At 41.1% G+C, this 24,553-nt stretch overlaps 1 protein-coding gene across 2 annotated transcripts; it reads right to left on the minus strand.

Annotated features, from left to right (window-relative positions):
* Positions 1 to 4,141: 4,141 nt before the first annotated feature.
* LOC119275146 lies at positions 4,142 to 24,553 on the minus strand. 2 transcript variants are annotated; one of them, XM_037555943.1, is made up of 27 exons: positions 24,216 to 24,553; positions 23,384 to 23,580; positions 21,340 to 23,277; positions 20,595 to 20,670; positions 19,841 to 19,963; positions 18,732 to 18,802; positions 18,523 to 18,629; positions 17,760 to 18,221; positions 17,511 to 17,696; positions 17,063 to 17,356; positions 15,895 to 16,542; positions 14,795 to 15,191; positions 14,554 to 14,696; positions 13,714 to 13,884; positions 13,126 to 13,323; positions 12,074 to 12,634; positions 11,936 to 11,995; positions 11,524 to 11,843; positions 10,983 to 11,415; positions 10,441 to 10,902; positions 10,221 to 10,337; positions 10,002 to 10,123; positions 9,173 to 9,926; positions 7,586 to 7,840; positions 7,322 to 7,504; positions 5,798 to 6,136; positions 4,142 to 5,246 (listed from the first exon to the last, which is right to left on the minus strand). In XM_037555943.1, exons 2-27 carry the CDS (start codon positions 23,529 to 23,531, stop codon positions 4,494 to 4,496), a joined length of 9,321 nt encoding a protein of 3,106 aa, XP_037411840.1. In that variant the 5' UTR covers positions 23,532 to 23,580; positions 24,216 to 24,553; the 3' UTR covers positions 4,142 to 4,493. The 2 variants fall into 2 exon arrangements, with proteins under 2 accessions (XP_037411840.1, XP_037411841.1); XM_037555944.1 differs by lacking the exons at positions 20,595 to 20,670; positions 21,340 to 23,277; positions 23,384 to 23,580; positions 24,216 to 24,553 and having other exon boundaries at positions 18,732 to 18,813.

Consider the following 24,553-nt stretch of genomic DNA (forward strand, 5'->3'; position numbering starts at 1 on the left):
CGGCGGCGGTGGGAGGCGGCGGCCCGCCACATGGCGTCGTGCGGTTGGCGGGGGCGCGCGGTGGGGTGACGTGGCGCGTTCCTATTGGACGGGGTGACGGGCGGACATGTCCGGGCGCGGACCGGACGTGTCCGGCGGCGCGCAGGGAAGAGGCGAGGGTTTGATCTGCGCGAGAAATCGAGGGGGGTCTAGTTTTATAAGTAGAGGGAGCTAGGAGAGTCCAAATGAGGAGCGGTTTTCGGCCACGCGATCGTGATCGAACGACCGAGAGCATGGAGGGGAGTTAGATGGGTTTTGGGCCACTTTGGAGGGGGTGTTGGGCTGCAACAAAAGAGGGCTTTACGGTTACCCGGTTAACCGTTGGAGTATCAAACGACCTCCAAATGGCACGAAACTTGACAGGCGGTCTACCGGTGCTATACCAAGGCCGCTTGGCAAACCTCGTTCCATTCCGAGAACGTTTAACACCCGCACAAGAGAAGAGGCAAAAAGGGGACGCCGGATGACATAGGAGTGCCGGATTGCAAAACGGACAACGGGGAAAATGCTCGAATGCATGAGACGAACATGTATGCAAAATGAGATGCACATGATGACATGCTATGAAATGCATATGATGACATGGCAAAGTGCAACACGCAAGCAAATGACATGGCAACAACGACGAATAACTGGCAGACACCTGGCGCATCGAATCCGGGGCGTTACAAACGCCCACAGAACATGCAATGTCTACGTGACACTAAAATTCCAACAAATTCCTTTAGAATTCGTGCAAAACAGAATCAATGCGTGTGGGTGTTACCATTTGCATTTTTATTTAGGGACCCTCATAAGTGTTACCCGTGTGACAAGAACACATGGTAACTCCAAATGATTTTTATGTCAAATTTAGTTATGCATGACGATAAGTTTAGTTGTCAAGCACGGCAGCTTGGATGACATGTTTCAAAAAAAATTGGTTTTTTTTGGATGACAACTTTATTTTGAAAAGCGTTAGGCCTGGAGTGCTTCGTGCCACACGTGTGACACTTATCATTTGGGTTTATTGAGTACATGTCGTAACATTTTCTATTGTTGAAGCTAATGGCAATTAAGATAACTATATTCATTTACCAAGTGACCATTTTGGTAAGCTATCAACAAAAAATTGCAATCAAAGATAACTATATTCATTTCCCTAAAAAATAAAGTTACTTAACTAGTATTCATTTCTTTCCTAGCCTTTCTCTCTCCTCTTTCCTTTCAAGAGTCACTACAAGGCTCCAAACACCTCTCCCCCTCCCTTCGACAATGTCGCAATGGGGAGATGTGGGTAGTGTTGTTGTGGTATATACAATGAAAAAGTATAATAGGACGATATAAGCGGGCTAAGAAATATCACATCAAAATTTTGTTTAGTTGGAGGGGAGAGACAAAAAAGCGGGTTGTAGATTTGTCAGCTTAATGGGTTCTAACATCCTTTGTGAGAGAAGAAGATGGACCACACATTAATGACATAACATGTATAACTAACCATTTTATTAGATTGGCTATAGGTGATGTGGCAACTTCATATAGCCGGTTATTATCTATACTATTAACCTTGTTATAAGATCTTGATGATACATTCAAGAAGAAAAAGACGCCCATGGGCGTCATTACCACCGATTGGAGGCAAGGTTTTCACTCGACTATGCATCGCTAACCACCTGCTTGCGACGACAAGGACAAGTTAGACCACGACCACCACCACTGCCCCACGCCGAAGAAACGATGACCCCTCGCGCCATCAATCACAACTATACAACCAATAGATTTGAACATTAGGGCCTAGATACGTTGCATATTGAGCAGCCCTGTAGCCCCAAATGCCACCAGAACTAGCTGAAACGAAAGATTTCGAGCACTATGTCGGGGTAAGATCCACGAGTAAGCCTGTGCACGAAAACCGAATAAAGCTAGAGACCGAACCCGTAAAGACCGAACTAAAATCCATTATCAAAATTGGAAGACCGAATTAAATTTGGCCAGTCAGTTTTCTTCTTTGGATGACCGAATAACCTAGATAGACTGAGTTAGCACAATGTCACAATTAGCACAATCCCTGCTCTTCTCTAGATGTTTATGGCACAATTACGGTTGCATACACCTACGCCATACACATGTTGTTTGTATTTGAATTTTGGTTGCATACACTTGTTACACATACCTATTGTCTAGCTGTGCTTGCATATTTTGGTACGTCCAATTCCGTGTGTGAATTTGAAAGCATTGACACGTGGCAATCCCTGGTCACTCCCATGCACCCTCCCGAGGAATGAGGCAAACATTTGCGCCCATACACCATCCACAGGGAACGACTCCATGTGTAGCATGGCACCCTATGATGTAGAATGGCAACTACTTCAGAAGCATGTATGGCGATTTCTATGTGTAGCATGGAAATTCAGCCTGTTGCGGCATGCAAATTCCCGAACGTGCTGGCAAAATTTTCCTTTTTCTTTAGCCTGACAATTATTTCTGCCGCAGCATGCAAATTCTTAAATCACATGGCAATTTACTCTACTGCACTATGGTAAATTTCTCATAATTCTTTTCGCTAGCATGACAAAAAAAATCAACATGGCAAATCTTTCTATGATAGGATGGCAAATATAATTGTTATACCATGATAATTCCTAAGTGTTCTTCGTGAGTGGTTTTTAGGAAACACTCCCTGATAGCGCCGTTCGCTGAAACTAGCCTCCTGTGAGAAATGTCTGTTCGCCAAGGTGACCTCCCCCTGAGGGAACACCGTCACGTTAGACCTCTTCCAATGCATTGGTGCTAAAGTGGGGTGCTAAGTGCATTAAAATGTTTAGCAACTAATGTCCCAATGCACAGGTGCTTAGGTTTTGTAGTTAAGCCTCCTTTATTTAATTGTTTAGTAATAAAACTCCTTCATATATTGATTGTAGTCTTTTTACATAGGCCCACGTGTTTAGCATTGGTTCTTATTGAGGTCACCATAATCATTTCTCTCTTCTTTAATTGCTTTGCCACATCATTTTTTGCCTATGTGGCATCCTTAGCACCTTTACACCGTGAAGCACTGGGGACCTTATTGGTGTCTAGAATCTAGTAAGCTCTAGAAACAAGGTAGCATTATATGGAGCAAAAACGAGAGTTCCTACTTCCCATTTTGTCTTTCATTTAAAAAGATAGTCATGTTTAAATTATATTTTAAAAACTAGCTCAATTTTTTTTAAAGATTAAGAAAGCAATCATACCCACGCTGCTATCGTCTCTCTCACGCTGGTTTTACATCTCTCAGCACATGAACTAGCAATCAAAGAACCAGCAAGAAGCAGATGAGGAGGGATGAGTACCATTACATCGGTTGTTGAAGGAGACGGCAGCTGTGCCGGGACGTCCCCGGCGGATCACCGGCAGATGAGAAGGCCACAGCACCGACCACCGCGGCCGCAGGGCTTGAGACATTGCCGCAGCGGGCCTCTGGCCGCCAGCGACCATCCAGCCAACCAGTGAACGAGCTAGCAGCTGAAAGAGATGGCGAAGATGCTGCCCGTGAAGTGTTCGGTTGGAGACAGACAAATCTCGTGTCGGTACCGGATAGTGGGTCATTTCTTACTGATAGCGTCAGTCCCTAAGCACATGCGGCCGGTCGCTCCTGAAGAGCAAGACAGGCCTGGATCAGCACCAAGCAAATCCTTACGGCTGTGATCATCACAAGCATCCCGTTATCTGACGGTTGCAAGACAGCGCCTCAAAAATATTACTCCATCCGTTTCTTTTTAGCCTCCATGCTATAAAATTTGTCTCTAGTCAAATTTAATAAAGTTTGACCAACTTTATAGAAAAATGTATCAACATTCACAATAAAAAATCAATATCATTAGACGCATCATGAAATTAATTTTCATATTATACAACTTCAGTATTCATACTACATAACTCTAGTATTTTACATGTTGATAATTTTTTATATAAATTTGGTCAAACTCTGCATAGCTCGACTTCAAGCAAATCTTATACATGGAGCTTGCAGATCTTATACATGGAGTAAAAAGAAACGAAGGAGTACAAAACTTCACCTGGCAACAAGCAAACAAGCTTAGCAAAACACTGCAAAGAGACTGGAAAAGGTGCAAACCACAGATCAAAATCCACAAAATTGCATAGTTTGGATTGATACAAATATACAATGTAGCATACATTACAAACATCGTCTGTCCATGGAAGAAACGGCGTCACCAGCCATGCCAGGAAAATCGTCTCTGCCGAATAGGCTGCAAAATTGGCTTCCAATTGGCTGTGTCTCCAACCTATAAGGCTCAAAATGCTTTATATACAAACCGGGAGCCCCAATGGCCTCATCCACGTCACAGAATTCAGAGGAAGAAGGAAAATGGTTGCCGGGCGCCTGGGCCGAAAAAATGATGAAACATTTGCCGTTGTAATATACACTCCTGTAAGATTTATCCACCTTTTGGAGACAAAGAAGAGATGATTTACATGAGAGGGAGGTATGCACCCCCATGGCCCTTCCTCAGTATTAGCGGCCCGGCGTTCTCGGGGACCTTGTCCAGAACTGCATTGCAGCCCTCAAGGACATCGCTGAACCCAGTCGCCAGAGTTGCCAACTGCAGCCTCAGCCTCATATCCCTCGTTCGGCGCAGCAGGCTCCTGAATGATCTGCCGAGATGCTTTCCCCACTCCGCAGGCAAGCCTCCAGGCGAAAGCCAGACTGAGAAGTGCGACTGGTCGCCCCTGGCTGCAACCTCTGCCCGGTAAAATCTCGCAAGCTCCACGAGCATTGGTGGGTGCAGGGGCAGAACCAGTACAAATTCAGCCACAAATAGCTCGATGAGGTCAGGTTTCAGCATCTGGTTCCAAAAGACTGGGGCCCATTCCATTGGCTGATTTATGCTGTATGCTTCGGCAACAATGAGGGCCTCCTGGAACCTAGATTGATCCACAAAAATACGGCGTGCGTTGGTTTCTGTAAGACCAATCCATACAAGATCAGGTATTCGGATCTGAAGAGATAGGAGAGAAGCACGAGCGCAAGCACGATGTGTCCTTTGGCCAGCGTCAATTGTTGAAAGAATCTCAGCCGTCTGTACAAGGTTATGCATAGCCTTAAGGAGCTCATCATTCCGTCGTTCCTTATCATGCCGATCTAACCAGCTTTCCATGTACTGCTCTGCACGCGACTCAAGGAGGGAAGCCGCCTCATGTTTCATGTCGAAGTGCTTGTATACCTGCACCGGACACATATGTTGAAGGGAACATAACGAAAAGCAGAAAGACCTATCTCGTAATGACGACAGCCAAGTTGTAAGGAAACACCGCAAGTATGATGGAAACCAAAATCACGAATTCTTGTATATTCTTTGTTCTTCATGTAGTTGCACAGATGGTTCTGGCCCCCAAACAAGCTACTACTGCTCAGTACATTTCTGTTCCATACTAATTAAAAACTGGCATGGCATGCTGCTAATCAACAGATTTCATTTCCGCCCTGTACTAATGAGAAACTGTCATGATAGACTGCTAATCAACAGATTTTATGCTTCAGCAAAGCAATAGACCTAGATCATGAAAAAGGGTTTGCTCAATGTTTGTATATATTGGGTTAATTTTCTTATATTGGATTTTCCAGCTATTCTTTACAAAATAATTAACACAGAACACAATGATACCCGGAAGTGTTTATGTGGTTAACGAAGTTTTTTTACGGAATGTGCTAAACATGAGAGGGAGAGAGAGAGAGAGAGAGAGAGAGAGAGAGAGAGAGAGAGAGGACATATACCAGAGACAGAGCCTCATCATCATTTGGGTTGAAATGTTTCAGTGATGTAATAACAGCCAACCTAAACCCTCGAACTGATGCAGGTGCCACTGTGGCTGTGTCAGTGGAAGAATAATTTTGAAGTAGCAACTCCAATTGGCCATTTTCTATAAGGATGGAAAGGATGAAGCTCAAGGAGTGAAAATTGCTCACTCCAGTTATCAAGCGAGCTAAGCAGGAAAAATCCCCCTCTGAAACATATGAATCCACTCTATTAGCTGCAAATGTGACGAGAACATCCACACCATCAAGACAAGAAGATGACATGTAGAAGTGATGTGACAGTATAAGGAGTTCAACCTGCAACAACATTTGACATGGACTTAGAGACGGTAAAGAACAGCAAGAAATCAGTAAATTCTCAAACCAAAGCTGAACATTAAAAATACTGACATAAATATAATGCACAGCTCATATAAAAGTATAGCTTCTGGTTGACACTGCAAATATCATTTGAATAAGGTTCTTCACTTCAACATATTAGCTCAATCACGAGAGAATGGGTACAGACACAGCTTAGAAAACCACCGGTTACCGGCCCAGAAACCAGAACTGGACGGTTGCAGTTTTTCTGACACCCGGTCCCGGTCTCAAAGCCCTAGCTCACCACCTAAACCTCATCATCTCTTATCTTTAACTACAAATGTTCAAAAAATAGCACGAAAGCAGGACACCGTTAGATGGCAGAAACCCACATTCCAGTTTCATCTCCACATCACTCCACAACACAAACACCACCGTCCAGCAGACACACCTCCTTCACTTGTCTCTGTCCCCATCCCCGCCAAAATTGCAGGCACCAGCACCACTCACCAGCCTGTCTGGCTGCATTATCAGTACCTCAATGCCCTCCAACACATCTGCCTGGTGTTGGCAGCTCAACACCCCACTGCCAAACTATCTCCTATATACAACTCATTGTCATCATCGCAACTCATCTGCCATACCCCCCCCCCCACACACACACACACACATACAGTTAGTATTGTTCGCCAGCCCCACCAGACTATCCTAACACCCAAGATGCTGGAGGACAGGTTAACCATGAAAAACCCCAGTGTGCACCCCCAGTGTAGGTGACATACCATCTCCACACATCCCTCTGTTACATCACCTCTCTAGGCCAGTTACCGCCAGTTCAGGGGATGGAAGGAATACTTGCAAAGTTTGAATCTTCTATATCTAAATAGCTAGCCTCGACTAATCTATTTCTCTCAACATGCAACTATGCATAGGAAAAGACCCACTTTAACATGCAACTATGCATAGGAAAATCCACACCTCAACATGCAAATATGCATGATAATTTTCAATCTATTATTCTATTTACATTTAATAATAACTTTATAAATACACAATAAATCATATGTATTCTCAGTTTTAGTTTTCAAATTATTACTCTAAATATTCATGTTCCATACAACCAAATCTTATTGAACTATATTGCAAAACATTCCCGCAACAAAAGAACCAGATCACACAAACCTCACAAGCATGCGGTACTTCATGCCCAGTCATTACCAAACGCATTAAAGCGTGACCAATTTCTGGTTCTGATGGGCATAGTTTTGCCCACTTCAAGAAGTCACTTGATCTCCACAATAGTGGTGCAGGGCCTTCTTCTTTTTGGGAGTCCAGATAACCTCCACGATGTGCAGCTAAAAGTCCCTACAATTATTGGACGTATCAGTCAAGATATGTAACATAATACGTATTTTCCCCACCAAAAACAAAGTGCACTGAGCAGACCTTCAGAAAGGAATCAGCAAGAATTCTTGCAATGCTAGATGCAGGCATGATGTGTGTCTCCACCAGAAATTTAGCTTCATCAAAAGAATCCTGAGCTTTCAGTGAAAGCAACTGCAGAAGTTCAATTGGCTGTTTCTCAAATGCTTCAGAAAATGGGAGTCCCAGTATTTTTGCAGTTTGCACAACCGCTATTATTCTCCTAATAAGAGCCCGTCCGCGCCCCTCGCCACATTTCACGGCTAATTTCTCCATAGCCTGAGATGAAATAACATTCTGATTGGTGGGTTGTACACTACTAGTCAACATATACCAACAAAATTTATCATACAAAAACAGCGAATGTAACATTACAACTATGGACCAAAGCAATTGCTAATGTTGACCAGATCCTAGGCCTAAGCTCCTAGCACTAAATGTCCATTTTTAATTCCACGCCTGGATTAGAGACTTCGTACTCACAAGGATTGTTCAGGCCGACATGTACAAAGTCATGAACAAACTTAAAAGCAGAATTTTCTTTGTTCAGGCCGATATGTAACATTAACGAGAACAGTCTGTTTCCAAAACGTAATGAGAACTTTTTCAATGTACCAAGCAACTATGTTGTAAATTCACATCAATATTTAATCTGGACGACAATTTGCGATATTTATTGACTAGAGAAACAGCACACAGCTGTCAGCTTGCAACTATGTTGTTTGAGAATTATTTGTATACTCTCGACATAAAGATCATTCATTCCCAGCAAACCGCAGGCAAATATTTTTAACTCAACTACAACCATAGTGTAATCTTTACTACAAGAAAAAATGGTTGGAAAGTTGGATGAGAGCTATAGCTTTTGACTTTATATGTAACTTTTGTGGCAAATTAAGTGCAAGCCCAATAAACTAGAGAAAACATATGGTGTTTCTTTCATGCGCATGGCCAGTGTTTTCAGAACACAAATGCTATGCAAAACGCTTGCGTCATGTCAGGAGTTCATTCCTTGTAAATTATGCCCAAATTAAATTGAAGCTCTCCACCCTAGTCTTTACTTGTCCATAGTCAGATCAGTGTTATCAGAATATAAACTAGAGAAAACATATGGTGTTTCTTTCATGCGCATGGCCAGTGTTTTCAGAACACAAATGCTATGCAAAACGCTTGCGTCATGTCAGGAGTTCATTCCTTGTAAATTATGCCCAAATTAAATTGAAGCTCTCCACCCTAGTCTTTACTTGTCCATAGTCAGATCAGTGTTATCAGAATATAAGTAACGTACATGTATCATGTCAAGAGTGTTCATTCTATCTATATTAATATTACCATGCAACATGCAAAAAAATAATTGAAGCTCCGCCCCAGAACCCGTACACTGCATAGAACACCTGAGCAAATGTAAACATGCATTACATCTATTTTCGTGTTTGACGATATTGCTGTTCTTTGTGCCTTTTCCCAGAAGAGGAAAAATTGCAAGCAGACATATTAAACTGTAATTTAACTATTTATGTTTAACTAATGTAAATAATAATTGTTGACATATGGCGTTCATTGTTGTTAACAGGAACTTCTGGCAAAATGAACGCAACAGTATAACCAAACCTGTGATGGATCAATCATATTGCTGCCACTTGCAATCTGGAGAGATTGAAGTATTGAAAGGGCTTCTGTATCAAAGGATAATAAATTGATCTCTCCATCACCGCCGTTATTTGCAACTCTTAACGCAACATCAACGAGGACAAGTTCTTCAGGAACATATGATGGAGATAACTTTTGTTGGAGTTGCTTAGCTGCAGTTATTTGCCCAAATTCTAATAAGGAGAGCACAGCCTTCTCCATATCTGCAGGCCTGACATGTTGCTCCCAACCAGACAGAGACGCTTCCATCTTTGCAAATTCCTCTTCAGATAGTAATTTTCTTGCTTGTTCGCCAATCTTAGAACGAAAGAAAACTTTAGAATTATCATCAGAATCATTGGTGCTACTTTCAACATTATCAGTGACACCTCGTCTAAGTGGTAGATTTGTTTTGCCCCTTCGCTTTGCTCTTGCATTATTTGTTGTTGTTGTTGCTTCACTGTTATATTCAAATAGTTGCAAATGTAGATGGTGTGATAAGTTATTGTCCCTTGTACCATTTTTTTCTGCAGCTTTCATGCTTGGCAAACTCATACTACTGTCTATTTTTGTGATGACATCAGCAGTCTGTTCTATAATACTGGTACTGTTTCCAATAGCTAGACTCTGAGAAACAACAGAAGATTCGCCATCAGCCTTAGAGTGAGTCTCTGACTCAACTGCCAGGAGCCAAACCCGAGTCTCAATTTCCCGGAGAAGATGAAGAGGATATACCCTGCAAAAAATGTATATATCGGTAAGAAGAAGATACGAATGAGCATACATCAATATAGATTACAAGGGATCTTACGGAGAGGATTTAGTAATAGTTCCAGTAAGCCATTGTAAAGATAGCAAAAGTATTTCATGGAGCTCTCGTGCTGGTATCTCTTTCCCTAATGCTTCAGCATGCTTAAGGAAAAATAATCCAGCCTGCACACATAATTGAATGGGCATTACCATCACATGGAATTTACAGGGATAAGAGATCACATATGCATTTCACTGATTCAATCATCAAATATGGTACCTGTAAAGGTGGCAAAGAATATCTCATGAAAAGCGACTGACAGTGGCCCCACAAAGCTGCACGTTCTTGTGGAATATCCCAGAGAAACTCCTTCCATTCGGCAACCATAGCTTCTGCCTGAGACAATGGACAGATGGATATCAGCATAAATCATAAGAAATTAGAGAGTAGAAATTAAATTATGAGCCATAGAGAAACTTAAGGATAGAAAGTTACAAACCTGTGATTCCGTCACATGATCAAAAGTAGATTCCCAAGCTATATCACTCGACTCCAGTTGCCTTGCCCAAGTACGAGCGTCCTCCCATCGTCCATCCTTCTCTAATGCTGCCAGGAGAGAAGCATCATCCATGGAATCGTTCCACTTGTAGATATCACCATCTTTGCATAAGGACGGCTCAGCCAGATTGATTTTCCAATAACTGCGGCCGAAGTAAGCTGACGAAGAACCACCATCTGCAAAATCAACCGCTGCAAGGAGCTGTAGCAAACACCTCTTCTCATAAAGTGATGGGCAGGTTGAGAGTACTGCATCTGCGGCTTTTACAGCTGTAGCAACTACCCATCCTGTTATTGATGATGCTTCTTTGAACGAGTTTGATTGAGAGGCTTCATCTTTTATCCTTGCTGAAAATGATGTCAAATGTGCAGAGGCCTCGGACAAGCGCATTTGACAAAACGCCTTCAAGGTAACACAAACAAAATGCTCATGTTAGTTGGTATACAACTAGCAAAATATATAAATGGCATGCTTTTACTAACCTGAAGAGAACGGATGAAGGGGAGAAGGGAGCAGGATGGTAGAAACAAGTCAAAGGATCGAAGTAATGGTAGGAACAGCTGTTGTTCACACAGCACTGCTACTATACTTGATAAAGATGCAAGCCTCTCATCAATATCAACTGGAATTTCAGTCTCTTCGGAGGTGGGCTTTCTTCTTTCCTGCTGAGCCTCAATATTGGAAGGATTGGAAGTTGCAGTACCATTTGCCCCACTTGGAATGTCCAGCGAAAAACCTGATTTGAAGCTATCTGGAGAGGCCTCCAAGAACCGTCTTCGCTTTGGATTCTTCCTGTTGTAACGATATTCAACATTCCTACTCACGCTTGGCAACTTATTTGTGACCTCAACAGCAGATCCAACATTCTTAGCTACTTTAGAGGAAATACCATCCACCTTGATTAAGGACAACTCCCTGAAGACAAGAAATAGATGCCAACAGAACAAAATTACACAACAAGAAGAGCAATAAATCTTGCAAAATGCCGCATGCATCAAACCCCTACAATGCTCAATGTGTTACCTTGCAGCTGTAATCTCAAGCCAAACGCTTAAGCATGAGAGAAGAGTTACATCTGGAAAGCATGAAGCAATCAACGCCAATAAAGACCACTGCATTTGTTTTGCTTTATTCAGAAGTGCCTCCCCAGGGTTCTTTTGCTTTTCACAAACAGCAAGTATGCAGAAAAGTTCCATGGGGTTGTCGCCATCAACAGACAAAAAGGATGGGTCCCTACTACCCGAGGGTATATTGCTAGACGATTTCCTTCTATTTGATAACGTGTTTTTCAGAACTGTTAGTATATGAGTCCTCAATCTTGCGTCCTTTATCTCTTTGGAAGCCTGAACACAATACCAGGGAGAAGAGATGAGAATAGTGTTTTGTCAACAAGAATTATCAACAAAACGCGTACTATTTATGGTAAGAAAAATACCACTCCGATAACAACTTCAATTGGAAAACCAGCTCTCTGGGCTTCTGTTAGAAAACCAACCTGCCAAAAGCATGATCATCAGTGGGAGGACTTAAATAAATAACATACCCACAAGACAAATAAAAAATGTGTCAGTACCCAATCATTGTCATTGGCCAGTAAAGCCAGATATTTTGTACTTAATGGGAGATGGTGCGCTAGACAGAATTCTGTAACCAAATTCCAATGTTGGCTGGCTTCATTTTGCTGCGACCGGTAAAGAGATGCATCACCAATGCCACTCAAAAGCCAAAATCCACAGGTTCTACCTTCATCTAATAATGGCAAACTTGCTCGTTCCAGGTGCTCCAGTATAGCAATAAGAGGCTGTGATGGTTGTTCCCTTTTAGGACCCCTCGAGGTTTGCTTCTGCTCTAAAATCTGAAGATGATCAGACTGGACATAATCTTCAGCTAATGCTCGAGCAAGAGCAGGAGCAATATCAGCTCCATGGGAGAGCACATGTAACCCAGTGCTCCTTGGTGAAGATAGCTCACTTTGTTTATTTTGCTGAGCCAAGTTATAGTAGGAAGAGATGCGCTGAAGAGCAGCAATATCTAGACGGAGCATGTTAGCACACATGCCACATAGTTCCAACAGGAATGTGCAGGAAGCAACCAGTGTGGAGTCCTCGAAGTTTGTGATAGCTAGTGGAGCCACCTGGAGAAGTGATAACATATTGCAGCACACCCAAGAAAAAAGCATTAGAATGTTAAATGGAAACTGAAAAAATTATTTCCAAATTAACTAATAGTATATGGAACTTCTTCCCGAAGCTTATGTTGATTATATGTTCTGCCATTTAGGCATTCAGCATTCTTGTAAATGGTATCAAAAGATAAAACTGGGACAAAAATAAACTTTGGCATATCATATCCAGGAAAAGATTTGGAATATCGTCACCTCTAAGTGGCGAATGGATACTATCTGTATAAAGTAGCTCGTGATTATATGCCCATCTATACCTTCACTAGAAGTCCAAACTCTCCAATATTTATTCATCTTAGTGATCAGAACAACAAAAACTGAATGATGATGATAACTAATCTATTTGAAGAGTAAGTTTTTCAATCAGAGCATAAAGTTTTGATGGATACTGGTATAACTAGTTGTCCGAGAGAAAAAAAAACATGTCAGAAACATGAACATACCGATAGAAGAACTGATCGTTCAGTTTGACTTAAAGGGGCTAGGATCAGTTGTACATCTGCTTGAACATCAGACTGTGTGGAGATCACTTGGCGCGCATTGGCTGATTTTAATTGCGAAGCTCTTTTACCAAGAAGATGCCTGAAAGCTGCTAGTGCGCGACCACGGTGCAAATGATGCTCTACCCTCAAGTCTTTCTCCTGATGAAGGGGGGAGTTAACTAATAATGAAATTACTGCTTTGGAAATAAACGCTATAATACGGTGAGAGAGCACAACCAAGACTGGGGGTGATAACCCTAAGTTCAGAATATTACATGCAGTGTGGATTTAAACAATAGTATATGCTAGTGGTGGGCTTATGCTATATGTATAAGCATCCTCCACACTAGCCCTTGCAGGATCGAGTATGTATATCTCCTATTCTTGACCAGTGTCCAAGTATGAGCACTAGCATACATTTAACATAACAAAACAAAATTCTGTTGTTCTAAATAGAGAAGTAACATGGCGCAAAAGTGATGCAAGAAAGAAAACAAAGAATCTGTTCTCAATAATGTACTAAGTACATTAGTACAAGATAGAGTGTACCTCAAGGGAAGAATATAGTTCTTCTTCAACACTTTTTTGAATGGATGCTTCTAAGGACAACGCATTGGTTTCACTATATCCAGTGGTATTGTATATGTAATCAGTGACACCATGAGTAAATAACTCTTCAGATGACGGTGCACTCGATAGCAGTTGCATCCCAAAAGGGCCCTGGTCACAGATTGTGGCCAATTAAATAAAATAGAATTATCCTGCTATCAATGCTGCTGGAAGATCAAGATTTACATGTACACAAAATATATACATGAGGGAAGTAAGTTTGGCATCTCAAAGACCCTTACTGCTTTTAAGTTAGCCTTGCATGTCTCAAATCTTATAGTGCTTTCCTTCATGGTAACCGATAATCACACACTCTATTAAACTAACATTTTTCTAATACATAATTACAGTATACTGGTATAGAAGAGATCTTTTTCAAAAGAGACAATGTTATAGAAGAGACTGAAAGGGGGCTAAGACACATTTGCCAAACAACTTATGTTGTTGACTTTGGTCCACTGCCCTTGGGCGATTAGGCGTAAATTGGAACACAAAAACAGTGCTGTATTGGTAACATTCATGAAAGAGTGATTACTGTTTTAAATACTTCCATAGAGAAAAACTAAGATACTGAGAGAAAACACAACTGATCCACCAGAAGTGCTTTGGAACATCCGAAAAGATTTGTTCCAGAAGGAAAGGAACAATTCGCATGTACTTACGTCATAAAAGCATAAAGTCAACTAATGTCATATGGGGTAGAACTAAATGCTTAATGATGCCAATGCTGGAATTGGGAAATGTTAGCTGCAAGATGCTATCGAAAAGGCAGAAATAAACCTGTTCAAATAGTTGGATTAATCTTCTAATAGACTTTGGAAACCAACACGGGAGCATTTGCAACAATGAAGTGTCTCCTCCAGCAGAGGAAAAAATGCTATAGCGCCAGCACAAGTAATCTGACATTGCGGATTTTCCAGAAACTGAAAAAGAAAATGAATTTATTATGTTTTATTAAGAAAGGACATAGCGAGTAGTTGGCTTCAAAACTAATAAGGGAAAATAGTTGTATTTTGATTACCATTATTTGGAGAATAATTTAGACAGCCATACCCATCTTGTCCAAAACAGGTGGAACGAAGTGTCTTCCATAGGGTTGGAAATTGCTGGAGACAATGACCTAGGTTCTCTAATGTGCACTGAGAAGACAATCCACGATTTCTGTTCACACTACCAGTGCATATGGACTTTTGAATTGGTGGTGAAGCATACATTAAGGTAGCTAGTGCAGACATTTCCCCAATCCGTTCAGCCATATCATCAACAGTATATAATATCTCATCTATCTCAATTGCAGTTAGATTGCCATGATTAACCATTTTCTGTGACAGATTCCAACGGGCGTTAGAAAAGGATGCCTCATACTCATAACCTTTGACTCTGGAGAAGAGTAACCATTGTGCCCACTTGCAATCACCCTGAGAAATTTCATGACATAGCAACCAAGTCAGAATAATTTTTTTTAAACTGGGAAAAGGTCAAGCAGCTTAATCTTATATCTATACCATAAGGCAGTATTATAAGTACTTTGTCTACCACTACTGGACTAGTGACCATAAATTATAACATCATGTTCATAGTATCAGCAAATAGACAAAGCCGGGTCAGCCTACCACCGTGCTAGCTGGTCTAGAAAATACTGGGTACGGAAGTGTTAATATGCAGGGTAATATGACAAAAATTAATTGGTCCTCTATTAGACAGAGGAAGTTTGCAGAGATAAGGGGCAACTGGTCACTTGCCAGGAAACCAGAAAAAGAAAAACAGGTGACAAGCATGCATATGCAGATACTCACTGAAATGGAATGTTTGGCAACTTGAACTTCAGATATTTTCCAAAGAATAATGTAAAACCAATTACTTGCATGCAGGAATCATGGAAAATTTGAACAGGAGCGAACCCGCCATACTTATCATAAAAACTTGACTCCACATAAACACTAATCATGTAACAGCCAAATTACCAAGTGTGTATCCTAACAAAAGCAATAAGTTTATTTGAAACAACCAGCTGATTCCACTGCTAGGGGTCACAAAATCAGCACGTTTGGTAGGTTTAAATCAGAGCTGAGCACAAAGAACTCCAAATATCATAAACTAAAGGGATGCAATATGACTTACTGCAGCTTCTTTGAGCAAAGGAATAGAGTCCTCCCCGAGAATCAAATTGCAGTTGTCCAAATAGAGATCGAGTAGGTATGGAGAGTCATGTTGCACACAAAAACGGATGACTAGTTTATGCAATGCTCTTTCACAAGCCTGGTGACGTTCATCATCTGGCATCTCTGAAGCAATTAATGGCATAGAAGCTTCTTTCTTGGGGCCTATCTTGGCTGTATTAGTAAGTATGCCAGCTCGAGCAAGTAAAGGTATAATTTCGGTAGTACTTTGCCAGTACTCTTTCATAAAGATGTGTTTCTTTGCCAGTTGTTCCTGCATTAGCATTCTCATCCATGATGTTGATTCATGATTAGACAAGGATCTGAATACTTTGACATGTGGTACTTCCATACAAACAGGCTCTAGCTCCTCTGAGTCACATATATACATTTTATAATCAGGGACACTGACGTCAGACACAATGCTGTAACCAGCTCGTGAATTGTCCACATTAATGCTAAGTATCCCTTCTAGAAGTACACTGTCAGGAATCATGTCCAAGAGTTTGCAGACTTCCCCCACATCATCATGAGCAACAAAATATTCAAACTGAGATTCCCATGGGAGGTCCGATTGAGCAGAAATATGACAAGGCTGATCCAGTATTATCTAAAGAACATACAATAATAAGAATCTTAGGACTAGTTAAGAAAATACTCCCTCCTTCCAGAAATACTTGTCGGGGAGATGGATGTATCTAGACGTATTTTAGTTCTAGATACATCCAATTTTATCTATTTGTGCGACAAGTATTTCCGGACGGAGGGAGTAAGTAATAAAAACCATAATCCAGAGTTTAGAGTTTAGTGCGCTTTAATCTATTCAACTGGCCAAATATATTGCCATGACTAATTAAATGGCACGTCATAAACATTTTCAATGCAAACAAAAGAACAATGCAAGGAAAAAATTAGGCAGAATCAATAGTGTGACAATCTTCCATGCTCACTTCATTTTAAGAGAAAAAATGCAAAAACACTTGATTTTATAATTAATAGTAACTAGTAAGAGCTAACAGAACAAGAAAATCCTTTGCACTTTTGTAGATGATGAGCTACAGCTCATGGTTATTATCGGAAAGAAGGTGTAATCCCCCAGTTAACAAGTGAAAGGACAAGTCATGACTTACGCGGTCCACAGTTCTTTGATCCCAAGCATCAGACCACACAGCAGCACATGCCCAATATCCATCGGAAAGGTTGCTTTGAGAGAACTCCTTTAAATCAGCGTAATCATTAACGTTCACCCAAGAACCAAGCACAGCTCCATCAACATCACCACATTCAATAGCAGGGTGGTTACGAATATGGAGAGCAAGCACTGGTTTATCTTCCCCTGGAAGTGTAACAATATTTACAGCACCATGAATAACGTTCTCCCTGCCAAGATATGTGTCCCAGAAGCTGCTGCTTGGGTAAAAACGCTTTTCCACATAAGAAAAAAGGTTGATCAGTACGGAAACAAACAGCGCACAAACATTTATTTTCTTTCTATGTGTTAAAAATGTATTACAGAAACAAAATATATTGTAAGAACGTAATTTTTTCAATTAGCTAAAACAGGATGCAGAAGCAAACCTCAATCAGTGCTAAGGTCTCCAACATCTTCCACTCATTTGATCGCATGTACCCACGTTGTTTCATCTCCTCGGCTATTTGTAGCCTAAGTGACCTTCTGACAGTACCTTGCATAAGTTGTCTAAGGTCTGACTCTATGTCATCTCCTAGTCTTTCTAGTGTCGCTACAGCCAGTCCACTTTCACCCTGTAAACTTATGTGTTAGACCTCAGGAAATAATGGGGAGACACATTTTTAAGCTATGGGTACCTTCATTAACAGATCATAAACAATGGATCTTCCTATTTCATGAACTTCGGAGAAAACGTCATCAAAATCATCACCAGAACATGATTCCCTCTGGCGCAACAGTTGCAGCTGAAGAACTGCCAACGGTAGTCGACCAGATTGTAGTGCTTCACCGACTATTGTTTTCAAGTCAAACTTATTCATTTCCCAACGGTTCATCATATCCTTGATATTTCCTTGAGTAACCGGTCTTCCAACTTGAGTGGTTCTTTGATCAGTGTCATTGTCATGAGAAGCAGTAAGGGAGGATTCAACTGGCGCTAATGCTAACAGCCTGTTACTACCAGGAACAAACTCAAATGCAGTAGATGTTGATCCTTGTCTGTCAGGAGCATCTAAACCATCCACTACCACAACTGGGGATGGAGAATCATTTTGTAGTACTTCTTTGCCTATTTTCAGTGAGTTTTTATCATCTCCTTGCTACAAACAATAACATACCAAATAAGGGTCCATTAGTCTATATCGGTAGGGTCTCCCCTGCCGTTTCTGCAAAAAATTGAAGATAAATTTATGGACAGACCCAGTGCTAAAAGCTCCCACACCAAGTGGGGTCTGGGGAAGGATTATACGAGGCAAGCCTTACCCCTGCACAGTGCAATGCAGAGAGGCCACGTCGAACCCAGGACCTCTTGGACAAGTGGGGAGTACTTCACCACTGCGCCAGGCCTGTCCTTCCATTTGAAGATAGACTAATTGTAAAAAAACAGCTATAGTTATTTACCATCCGGATTGAATTCTGGTTCTTTGCGGTGATTCGGCCCTGGATACTTCTAATTACTCCCAAAAGGAAAGCCATTTCATGAAGCTTTACTGAATTGTCTGGCATGTCTGGGAAAAAGATAAATGAAAAGGAATAAACTCACAGATAACAAAAAAAATGTGTGGGCACGTGCGTGGACATCTGTGGGTGTGCGGGAGAAGAGATGTAACCTTTCTTTTGCTTAAGAAGCCCATAAGCCTTGATTGTTCTCGTTGCAAAGCGGACTGCTAAAACCATTAACCTGTTTTCACACTGTAAGCTTACAAATTACATGAAGCTAAAAGCTACAAGTATGTGACATATTGCAAGCTTGGTCATGGTCAACTCAAAGTATAACTAGTAGAAAGAATATAAGCCACACCTCCTTGTGGGCATGTTCTAATATGTTCCACTGCGATTTGAAAACATGTCAACATCACATTATATTCAGTTGCATGCCACAAAATAGATTTCAGTCCATTTGCACTAGATCATCGAATTATTTTTTCTTGCATAAGCTTTGCAGGATAACAGAAAATATCAAAACATTTTATGTTACATCTAAATAACTAAACAAAAACTCAAGTGTTTACCATTCCAACTTCCACCCCATTTTCTGTACACACGTTATTCTTGACCATACGATAAGACTGTATCTAATTAAACAGTGTATATCTGAAGCATTTCCTGCCTTCCATGATATTCCACGTGTAAACATTCTTTGATGAGACATGTTTAGCACACAATACAATATCACATTTGAGTTACTTTAAAAAATTATGAAAAAAATAAGGAGAAACATTTTTGTTTCGGTGCAACTAATTTAATCAGTTAAAAAATGATGAATGTCTGAAAGTTCTGCTAATACTCTGCTTCTGCTCATGAATTTACCTAGTAATATGCAGCTCATGCCATTCCCTTGCAGAAGCAGGTGAAGATAATGAAAGATTGAAATGAACCATTCTTCTCGTAGGGTTTAAAATGAACTCAATCCAATACAAATTGGTGCAATGAAGCTTAAGGTTTTGTATTTGTCTAAATTAGAGAAGAATATATTTATATCATTACTAGGGCACAGGGCAATGAATCCTTAATTTCTTGGGTACCTACCCAGTACTTACTGAGGTCAATATCTAACTGAGTTTTTGTATATATATTACAACATAAATAGATAGAGAAAAGCATGTTTCCAAGAAAGATTGTTTTTACAGAAGAATCCTAATTTACGAATATGGCTTATAATTCATGATAAATACTCCATCAGAGAAGAAATATTCTTAAAAGAAGAGAAGAAATATACTTAGATGACACTGCAGCCTCATGATCACTTCTTGTGCTACATAATAGCCGATAAACAGATGCCAATAGCAGTTGCAAAACACCTTCTTCTGCAAGATCAACCTCCGCGAGCATATTCAACGATCTAGAAATGATTAATATTAGACAACTGTGCATACTGATCAGTAGAACTTGGAAGAATTCACACACAAAACACACAAGGTAGGTGAGGAATTAACTGAAAATTACATTCAACAAAATGAGACAAGATTTGTACACACAAAAAAACTGCATACAGCGTAAAGTCGGAAGTATACACATATAAATGCATTGAAACTTGGGAGTTACATGCAACCATCTATTTCCACCTTCGAACTTCGGAATAAACCTAAGAAATTCTTATAAAGTGAACCCTTTCATTTAGATATTCAAATTCATTCCTAAAAGATCAAATATTTTATCAGCCTCCAAATAGATCATAAAGGTAGGTAAATATAGATAATTAGTCTTGCCATTCTTGTACGATTTATTTAACTATGGAGATAGTTTCCACTGTATACTGAAATTCTACTTAAAACCAATACTTGGACTCCAAGCAATAGTAATGATCCATCAGAATCATCAAGAAACATCACCATGAATTACGTTGTGAATGTTCCAACACAAATCTAAGAAAACAAGGACTTGGGAGTAACTAAGTAAGAGCTATAAAATTTAAGCCAAAGTAATAACAAATGAAAATTAGTTTCAGCCCGAAAAATAATTGAGGATCTTACTGCTCCAGATCACTGATATTTGTGTAATGCAATGACAATTGCACCCAGCGCAGCCTGGAGATTTTCATGTCCCATCCTGTCAATGTAATAAATAATATTAGATCACATGATGCTTTCCTCTAATAAAGATATAATAGCAGCACAGAACATCCAAACCATCAGCATCCAGGAGGTCTATCATTCTCAGCAACCGGACTGTCAAATATTTACATATATAATTGGGGAAATACACATCCATTGAAAAGGTTAAGAAGATTATTGCTTGTTGGCTAGTTGCCACAGAAAGATATATGAGCCAAATGCATTACCACTTTTGTTAATAAATATGCATCGTGTTCAGGTACTGGTCATGCTATTGAAGCTGATCGTTGTGATTAACACCAGCACAGTGCACGATTCCAGCAAATGCTGATTGACCAGTCACCTAGATTGGTATTGATTAACATTAACAAGATAAAAAAATTGTATAATGTGCATGCATGGCAGTAACAATCTTGCATATAATGTTTACTGCACAAACATTTTTTAGCTTAAAAGTAGAAGCAAATTTGAGCTGTTCTTTCAATCATGATAAAATGATTGATCATGCCCCCAAAATACGTTTGAGTGGCAGGACACAGCATAGGACAGGCCACTCCGTAACTGAAATACTGAACAGGGTTGTTAGAGCTAACCGTAGTGAGACCAGCAGAACGACAAACAGGACGAAAAAATAAAGACAAGGCCAAACTGAATGACAACGCACCATTCTCCCAGCAGAGCCTGTCTGCTAATGAAGGTCCTTCATACAACAATGCTTTATCCAAAACCTCTATTTGCCAGGCCTCCAATCTTGTTCGGAGTCTATTTACTGACAACAAATTCAGAGCATTGCATGCACTACCACCATTAAAACCTGGTTGCCAAAATTGAGTGGCATCGATACGAGATGAAAAAGACGATACAGACACTGATGGAAGGACCACAGAAAGGTTATCCTGCGAAATCAAATACAAATATCCCTGAAAGGAGCAAACAGCAGATTCGCCAGCAAAAGAAAATTCCTTCTGATATGGGAGGCTCCTGCCCAGAAAACCAGCATCAATATCTCTCTCGTCAAGTGAACATGAAGCCATAAGCAACTTTGTGTGAATAATTTTGACATGTTTATTTCCCTCTGCATTGCAACTTCTAAAGATCCTTGTCAGTCCAAATGGTGAGAGGCTTATTACATTCTCCTGTAATCTGCATGAAGGAAGGACTACTCTTCGCACATGAGCAGAAGCTGCCATTGTGGAAGGATAAGTTACCACATCTTTCATTTGTGATGTAGTACTGAAACCACTTGGCCAGCTATCCACTTGATTTTCATTACATTTACAGTATTTTCTTCTTTTCCTAGCTCTGACGACACCAGCATTGTCTCTATCTGAAAAATCATATACCATTTCGTCTCGATTAAGTGACCCTTGTCTAATTGGCTGATGACTGCAAAATGTTTGACTCCCGATCTCATGACCAGCAGTTTCCCAGGCAGCAAAATTATCGCCATAATGATTTATAGAAGGCTGGTCAAACTTTTCATGTGCATTGGCTTTGAAATTTAAGATATCGTCAGCATAGAACACATAGACTACCCCAACCTCATCTACAGCAGCAACAAGTGGAGAATGTGGTGCCAAAACTAACATCTTGAACATTCTGCCAACGACATTCCCAACACAGGTGTTTTCTCCTACATTTGTTACAGTGGGCAAAGGCATCTCCAGATCTATTCTGCACTGATCAAGAACACTAAACGAGCTGATAGGATGACCAGTTTTTGCATTCCAAATGGCGACAAAACCCACTGCGTTAAGGGAGGCAAGAAATATATCTGACAGTTGGAAATCGACCCACTGTGGATTAGGCCCCACATCATCATATGCAGTCTGAAGGTCTACCACAAAGTTCCACTGTATACCCCAATGGTTTAGCTCAAGGATAGCCACCAAAATATCTTTGGCGTTGCGTTGATGGACCTCGCAATTTACTGATTCATTAGGAGTTAAGACTAAACCAGTCAAATAACCGGAAGAGCTAGGCAAAACTTTTAAACATTCCCACTGGCAACTGCATGATTCTTCAGCTACAGGTACATGACTTGGAACATCTTCAGGAGATCCACTGTCAGTTTCCATCCTAGTCTTCATAGCACAACTGCTTAACCAGAATTTCAGAAAGGACATAGTAATATCATATATGCTAAATGATACCACCTCTGCAGAATGAGGTAATGAAGACTTCAGAGGAAATCTGGCTTGGTATTTTCCGTTGCAAACAGATGCACTGATTGTAGTCAGAAAAGAGCGAAAGCAGTTCCTTGCACCCGACTCGCCATCCTCAGACGCTGAGCACTTGGTAGGAAACCATTCTTTCCACTCCCCATGCAGCTCTTCAGTATCACAATTGACTGTTACTGCACTTTTCTCAGAATGACAAAACGCATGAACTGTGATAGAATCATCACTAGACAAAACAAGAAATTCACTGAAAGCCGGAACCTCAAGTTGACTAGAAGCATCACAGCAGTGCCCCCATGCTAAAGACTTCACTCTGGGAATAGAAGAAAAACGCTCAAACACTGGCAAGCTACTATATGAGAGAGCCATAGGTGATTCAACTTGTGATGGTTGGACATTGACAGTTGACAGAACAAGATCGCCTGGGTTGTAAAATCATAATTAGTAGAAAAACAATAAGAGGAAGGAGATGATGATGATGATGAGCAAAGGAATATTGGAGTATAAAGGAAAGCAACAAAGCTTCACCATGTTCCGAGAGCAGTCCAAACAGGCGCCTTGTAGGAGAAATGAACGCTTCCCGGAATTTCGATAGTTCAAGACAGGGATGCAAGCTTTTCCATTTATATAACTGCAGTACAGTAGGCCCACCCTCCATCTCATAAGATATGGGCATTGTTATTCTGCTCCGGTTCACCTGCTAATGGTGGCAGCAAGCAACATTTCTAGCAAAAATAGGAAGGGAGTTAGCCAACATAATACAGAATAGGAAAGCTGCAAGCAAAACATTATAGCTCACTGTTGCATATATACCAACACTACTCGCTAACTATATAGTGTGCTATTTCAAGTAGTCACAAACCTAAACAATCCACTCTGAAAATGATTCCTCTTTGGAGAATAAATGGTCTGAAATGATTGAGCGAACAAATATTTAACAGGACAATCTGGTCTGAGTTTTTTATTTTTGTTTTCACTCAGAAACATCATAAACGAAGCAGAGAATTGCAATAAAACAGGAGCAACGATGGGACAAGAAAAAATGACTACAATGTGCTAAAATGAAAGAGAGAATGGGCTCGAGGTCTGGGGGCAACTAACAGATGTAGCATCCAAAATGACAATTCAGATGATAAGGCAAGGGCAAAGTAGACTCGAGATCAGACTAAAACCAAACCATGGAAGGGGATCAAACCCCTAAACTTGATTAGTTCATTGACTAACGAAGTTTCAGCAGAGGTGAAATTCGCTACTGGTACGGCGGATCTAGATGATGCGCCGAGCGTGCACCGGTACACCCCGAAATCGTGAAGGTCAGTGGGATTTCAACTAATCGCATGGATGAGAACAATCAGCATACCTCAAACCCCAATGGCCGGACTGGGAAAGGGCGGTGGCAGTAGGAACGCGATGCCCCGGCGAGGAACAGCGGGGACGGCGGCGCGCGTGCCAGGCGGGAGGCGGGGGCAGGGGCCGTGGGGGACGGGATTGAGGCGTCGGCGGTGACGCTGAGGTAGGGCGCGGTGGTAGACCTCGGCGGAGACTCCGCGGGGGCGGGGTCGCGCCCGAGAGAGACGCGGCGGGCGAGGGAGCTCACCGCGTGACCCGGCGAGCGGCTCCCCGGCGACGCGGCGGTGGTCGTGGCCGCCCAATTTCTCGCTGTCTGTCAGCGTCTGTGTCTCTCCGTGCGGGCAGTTG

The sequence above is a fragment of the Triticum dicoccoides genome, chromosome 3B, assembly GCF_002162155.2.
Source record: "Triticum dicoccoides isolate Atlit2015 ecotype Zavitan chromosome 3B, WEW_v2.0, whole genome shotgun sequence".
NCBI lineage: Eukaryota > Viridiplantae > Streptophyta > Magnoliopsida > Poales > Poaceae > Triticum > Triticum dicoccoides.

Coding starts and splice junctions, on each gene's coding strand:
- LOC119275146 (XM_037555943.1), bottom strand. CDS start 23,531: ATGCCCATATCTTATGAGATGGAGGGTGGGCCTACTGTACTGCAGTTA. Junction 11,844..11,935: donor TTGAAGTTGTTATCGGAGTG/GTATTTTTCTTA, acceptor TATTGTGTTCAG/GCTTCCAAAGAGATAAAGGA. Junction 5,247..5,797: donor ATGATGAGGCTCTGTCTCTG/GTATATGTCCTC, acceptor TGTCCGGTGCAG/GTATACAAGCACTTCGACAT.